Consider the following 7,500-nt stretch of genomic DNA (forward strand, 5'->3'; position numbering starts at 1 on the left):
ATAATAATAATATCATATCATATAAATATTAATAATAATAAGAATAATAATAATAACAATAATAATAAATAATAAAAATAAAAAAATATAATAATAATAATAATAACAACAATAATAATAATGATAATAATAATAATAATAATAATAAAAAAAATAACAGTGATTAATAATGATGATGATAACAAAAAAAAAAAAAAAAAAAAAAAAAAAAAAAAAAAAAAAAAATAAAATATATATAAATATAAAATATATATATAATAAATATATATATATATAAATAATAATAATAATAAAAATAATAATAATAATAATAAAAATAATAAAAAAATAAAATAATAATAATAATAGAAATAACAATAACAATTATAATCATAATATAATATTAATAATTACAATGATAATGAAAGTATAATGATAACAACAACAATAAAAAGAAAAATAACAATAACAATAACAATGATAATATTTATAACATAATTATAATAACAACAATTATGATAACAGTAACAACAACAATAATAAAAATAATATTTCTTTTAATAATATAATATCAATAATAATGTCAATGACAATGATAATGGTAATGGTAAAGGCAATGGCAATGGTATTGGTAATAGAATGATAATAATAATAACAAAATTATAACAATAATAATAACTATTATCATGATCAAAATCATTACCAATACCACAATAATAATGATAATAATAAATACAATAATGATAATGATAATGATAATATAATGTGATGGTGAGATGAAGATGAAGATGAAGATGAAGATGAAGATGAAGATGAAGATGAAGATGAAGATGAAGATGAAGATGAAGATGAAGATGAAGATGAAGATGAAGATGAAGATGATGATGATGATGATGATAAAAACAACAACAACAATAATAATGCATTAACATTAATACTAATATTAATATGAATAGTGACATCATTTCTATCAATGATAAAAATGATGATAGTAATGGTAATGATAATGATAATGACAATGATAATGATCATAATTATAATTATTATCATAATAATAATAATAATAATAATAATAATAATAATAATAATAATAATAATAATAATAATAATAATAATAATAATAATAAAACAATTATAGTATTTATAATTATGAATAATGATAACAATATCAATAATAATAACAATAACAACAACGATTATGATGATGATGATAAATAACTATGAGGTATTAAACAATAAATAATAAATAACAAATAATATTAACAATAACAATATTTATGAGGATGATTATAGTATAATATGAAGAAGAAGAAGAAGAAGAAGAAGAAGAAGAAGAAGAAGAAGAAGAAGAAGAAGAAGAAGAAGAAGAAGAAGAAAAGAAAAGAAGAAAGAAAAATATAAATAAAAGAGAAAAAATAAAAAATAAAAATAATGACAATAAATAAATATATATATATATACTTATATTAATAAAAATAACAATAATGACAATAGCAATAATAACAATAACTATTAATACTAATAGCAGTAGTAGTAATAATAGTAAGCAGCAGCAACAGCAGCAGAATAATAATAATAATAATAATAATAATAATAATGATAATGATAATGATAATGATAATAACAATTAATAATCAATAATATATAATAAAATAACAATAAATAATAATAAAATAATCTATATATAATAACAAACTAATACTAAAAATACATAATAATAATAAATAATAATAATAATAAATAATATTAATATATATAATAATAAAATAAAACAAATAACAATAAAATAGATAATAATCATAATATAATAATAATAATAATAATACAATATAATAAATAACAATAACAACAATAATAATAATAATAATAATAATAATAATAATAATAATAATAATAATAATAATAATAATAATAATAATAATTATTATAATAGTAATAATAATAATCACATTCATAATAATAATAACATGAAATATAATCATATCAATAATAATTTTATAACAATAATAACAAAAACAACAAGAACAAAAAAAAATATTAATAGCAATAACTAAAAATAATAATAACAATAATAATAATAACGATAAAACAATAACAATAACAATAACAATAGCAATAGCAATAGCAATAGCAATAGCAATAGCAATAGCAATAGCAATAGCAATAACAATAACAATAACAATAACAATAACAATAACAATAATAATAATAATAATAATAATAATAATGATAATAATATTAACAATAATATTAATAATAATATTATTAATAATTAATAATAATATTAATAATAATAATAATAATAATAATAATAATAATAATAATAATAATAATAATAATAATGATAATGATAATAATAAGAATAACAATAATACTAATAACAATAATGATAATAATAATAATAATATATAATAATAATAATAATAATAATAATAATAATAATAATAATAATAATAATAATAACTAATATCATCATCATCATCACCATTATCATCAATACTATCATTACTATTATCATCAGTATCGTTATTATCATAACTATTATTATTATCATAACTTATAATTATCATTATCATTATTACTATTACTATCATTGTCATTATCATTATGATCATAATCATGATTACATAATAAATTATAACTATAATTATAATCATAATCATATTGATCATAACAGTAAAGAAATAATAATTAATAACAATAACAAAAACAATACAAATAACAATTATAATAACAATAATAACAACATAGACATTGACAATAACTATGACAATGCTGATAATGCTACTGGAGATGACATTAATAAGAATAAAAATAATAATAACATAATCATCATAATCATAATCACAATCACAATCACAATCACAATCACAATCACGATAATGATAATGATAATGATAATGATAATGATAATGATAATGATAATAATGATAATAATAATGATAATAACAATGATAATAATAATGATAATAATAATGATAATAATAATGATAATAACAACAATAATAATAACAACAATAATAATAACAACAATAATAATAACAACAATAATAATAACAACAATAATAATAACAACAATAATAATAACATAATTATAATAGTAATAATAATAATATAATATAATAATGATATCATCATCTCATCTTCATCATCATAATAATGACAATGATGATAAAAAGAACAATAATTATAACACTAACACTAATAATAGCAATAACAAGAACAGTGATAATGATAATAACAACAATGACATTAAACAATAACCATAATAAAAACAACAATAAAAATAATAATAAAGATGATGATGATGATCATAATTATAAGTATAATAATAATAGACTAATAGCAATGGTAATAGCAATAGTGAAAGTAACACTGAGTAATAGCAATGATAAGTTACAGTTACTGTAATAGTAATAGTGATAGTGATGATGCCAATAAAAAAAAATATAATAATATCTATAATTAATAAAAAATACGTTAATTAATTAATTAATTAATTAATAATAAAAATAAAAATAATAATAATAATAATAATAATAATAATAATAATAATAATAATAATAATAATAAAAATAACAATAACAATAATGATAAGATCATAAAAATTTCCATGGATGTAGTAAAAATGTTTAAAATCAATAAATCATAATTTTGATTTTAGCACGCATGATTACAAAATTAATCAGCAACTATAATGTTGTAATAACAATAATGATAATGACCATAATGAAAACAAACAAAAACAAAACAGATAATAGTAACAACAACAAAACACACATGGCCAAACAATAACAAAAACACAGATGAATAATGACAAAAACCAACAAAACACTGACAGAGACAATAAAAATAAGAAAACACAGACCATGGATATAACAATAACAAATTAAAAAAAATAAAAAGATATTAATATTCATTATTAATTACAACAAAACACTAATAACGCTGACACCAACAGCACACCACAAATTACAAAATAAACAAAAGTTAAGAACAATAACAATAACAAAAAATAACAAAACACAGTTATAAACAATAGCAAAACAGAAAACCACCACCACGATGCAAACAACAGCTCACCACCAACAATTAAGTAAATGGAACAACAACGACAATAACAACGTATACATCTATAACTGTGGACAACAACACAGCACACATATACACAGATATACATATTTGCACATCAAACAACAGGACTGACAGCACTGCTTAAATATCCTATGACCTTTTCCATTCAAATGCAACAAAAATACACTTAAAAGAAACAATGTTTACAATGCCCATAATAACAACAACATAAGAATGTAAAGCATGTGTTTTTTGTTTGTTTTTTTCTTTTTTTTTGTATAGTCTGTATTGGATGTGGAATATATGGCTTGGGAGTTTAATTATTTAGAAATAAACATTACATTTACCTAGCAAAAGACACAAACTGATTACAATGAAAAAATTGAACCAAAATCTTCACGTACTATGTCATTGGAAAAAAAGCTAGAGAAACGTTATTATAATAAGAACCATAATAAAAAAAAAAAAAAAAAAAAAGATAAAAACAATAATATTCTTCACTAGTTATTTAAAAAAAAAATCACATCTTATATGTCGGAAAAACATACTACTTTCCTATGCTACAGCTCCCATACTAGGCAATTAAACTTAACATAAAGAAATTCAAGTGTAAAAACTATTTCCAGTAGTTCATTTTGAATAACAATGAATGTTAATAGTATGTGCTAACCAAAACGAATCTCAAAAAATTCATTTTGAAAATGTCGTCAATATTACAGATATTCTACACACTAAAATAAGCCTTTTAATAAACTAATTTTGTGTAAAGTGAGATCTTCTCCTGAACTGAATATCAATCAGACACAGATAAGTCAAAGCAAAACAAACGATATAACTTTTTTTTTTTCTAATCCTTTGAAAAATATTAGAATAAAAAAAAACAAAGCAATAACCTTTATAAATACACTCTGCCCAAGTACTCCCCAAATATCACAATCACAAATTTATACAGCAACAGTCAACTTCTATTTCCTCTTCCCTTAACAAAACAAATGTATTTGAATTCATCTAATTATTCCTATCGGTCCAATATTTAAATCCAAAGCAAATAAAATAATTATTAATATGCTAGTTTACAATATATACAGTATACAACAGTACATTTCTAATACAATTACACTTAACAGATTCACATTTTCTTTATTGTTGTTCACTTACTAGACTAATATACTTCTAATATTCAAAATGTTAGTCACTTATGCAAAATATGAATAAAAGTGTAAAGAATCTTTTTTTTTTAATCATACTAATGCACTTTTTTAAGAAGTTTAAAGTAAAAAGGAAAAACACATAGAAGAAATAGGTTAGAATTTTACTTACAGGAAGTGATAAATGAACATATAACTAAAGAGGAAAACAACAAAATTAAAGGAAAAAGAAGAACAAGAAAGGGGGAAAAAGGAGGAGGCAGTAAGGAAAAAATATATATATGAAGGGGAGAGGCCAAAAAAAAGAAAAAAAAAAAGAAAAGAAAAGCAGGGGCAAGAATCAAGGGAGAGAGAAGCAAGAAAGACAAAATAATGGGGAGGGAGGCAAGAAACAAGAGAGGGAGGCAAAAAAAACAAAGAGGGAGAGAGAGATACAAGAATGAAGAAGAGGCAGAGAGGAAAAAAAAAAAATACAAGTGACAAGATCCATGAGGAGAGAAGCAAGAAAGAATGTGGGTAAAAACAAGAAAAAAGGTAAGGAAGAGAGATAAGAAAGAGGATGAGGGAGAGAGACAAGAAAGTAGAGATCCTAACCAAAGATCAGGTTTAACCAATGTCATCATACTATTAGCTAAAAAATCAACTAAAATCTTCTTCAAGTACAGACTGTTACCAAACTCATCCCACAAATTCAAGGATAAGACAAAATGTTGAAAGAAGAAGGAGAAACCAAAGGAAAAGAGCAAAAAATGTTAGACAAAAAAGTCTCCAAACACAAGACCAGCAATGAAGCAAAGACCTAAACAAAATGCTTTCGTTCCCGGCATAAGGAAGACACTCGCTTGGGAAACGCGACGTGGGGATCTTCAGAGACACGGAGATAACCTAGAATAAGGCAAGCCGCAGCAATTTACGAGGAGGAGAGGGAACTTAACCTAACCTAACCTAACCTGACTTTATTACTTATATTCTCAGTGTAGGAATAACATTTGTTCATGAAATGTGATGTAGGGATCTTTAATGAAATGAAGATGATCTGAAATAGAGAGAGGAATGACACATAAAAAGCAGGAAAGGGATAAACAAGGGAGAGAGAGGGGAGTGTGAACAGACCATAACAAACAAACAACAATAATAATAATAATTACCCTCTTAAGTGGACCCAGAAACAAATGCCTCCATTTCTGGGCGTTCTCCTCGCTCTCGAAATTGTAAAACTGCGAGTCTGTACTTGTGGCAGAAAACATCTTATTGCCGTTCCTTCGCTAGCCTTCAGTCTATTTCAGAAGATCCAAAAACCTTGTATTTAGAGCTCAACATGGTACGGGAACCAAGCCTTGTCCCTCGGCCCCCACACTCAACCCACTCTCCTGCCCAGCCACACTCTCTCCCCGGGGACTCCTGTGCTCTCTCTCACCACCCGAGGCCTCGCTGGTCCTCGGTGCTCATTTCACATGTTTCTGAGGGTGAATGAGGAGGAATTAGCCCGCTGAGGAGTCGTGTGGACAGGTGATCCTCCTGCAGGCTCGTGTTGCCAACTGCCTCCACACACACACGCCGAAGGAAACGGCTCTTCTGGCCTTCCTATCTCGCCTCTTGCCTCCTGTGAGCCACCTCCAGCCCAGCCACACACTTATCTCTCGAGGAAGGGCCTTCAACTCAGCGCAAACAGGGGGATAATCACGACATTTTGCTGTTGAGAAGCAGGTCTATGACGTCACACAGCTCTATGGTTTGCGTCCAGAGAAAATCGAGGCTGAGTCGCGACGCCGCGGAAAACGAGGGTCGTTTTAGGGGGGACTATTGTGTTTGAGAGGTGGTCGGGGCTGCCTTGCTTCTTTGATGTGTTTCGTTATCTTGATGCTGTTTTCATTGTGTGAGTAGCATGGCATCGAAAACATGTTCAGTAGGATCATATGCAGTGTAGGCGTTGACGGTAAGATTTGCCAGGACTCTGCAGGTGTTGTAGTTCAGAGTCAAGGATGGGTACCCAGGTGCTGGAATTATTGGTAAAGCGTTATCTATGTTACTTTTTTCATTATCCCCGTCAATTATTAACACGGGTCCCATAAAATCAATCAAGATAACGTTCCCCAAATAATTACTTAACAAGTAATAAGCACTTAACAGTTAAGTGCTTATGTTTTTGATTCGTGCATGGTATGTATGTCTGTATAATCATTTAGCTAAGCAATGCTAATATTCTTGTCTCTCTCTCTTGTGTGGATTATTAACTGTATTCATACCCGTGTCTTCCATGTTCATCCTATTCGTGTGACCTTTAGTTTTCAGTCTGATT

The 7,500-nt window shown here is 25.4% G+C and overlaps 1 protein-coding gene across 1 annotated transcript in view; it reads right to left on the bottom strand.

Moving 5' to 3' along the window:
• LOC119595614 (son of sevenless homolog 2-like) overlaps nt 1-6,933 on the bottom strand; it is a 44,171-nt gene extending 37,238 nt beyond the window's left edge. Inside the window, exon 1 of the mRNA XM_037944724.1 lies at nt 6,350-6,933. Within this exon, the coding sequence (XP_037800652.1) occupies nt 6,350-6,448 (99 nt within the window). The 5' untranslated portion in view covers nt 6,449-6,933. The remainder of the gene's footprint in view (nt 1-6,349) is intronic.
• Between the last annotated feature and the right edge of the window lie 567 nt (nt 6,934-7,500).

This window comes from Penaeus monodon, chromosome 36 (genome assembly GCF_015228065.2).
Source record: "Penaeus monodon isolate SGIC_2016 chromosome 36, NSTDA_Pmon_1, whole genome shotgun sequence".
NCBI lineage: Eukaryota > Metazoa > Arthropoda > Malacostraca > Decapoda > Penaeidae > Penaeus > Penaeus monodon.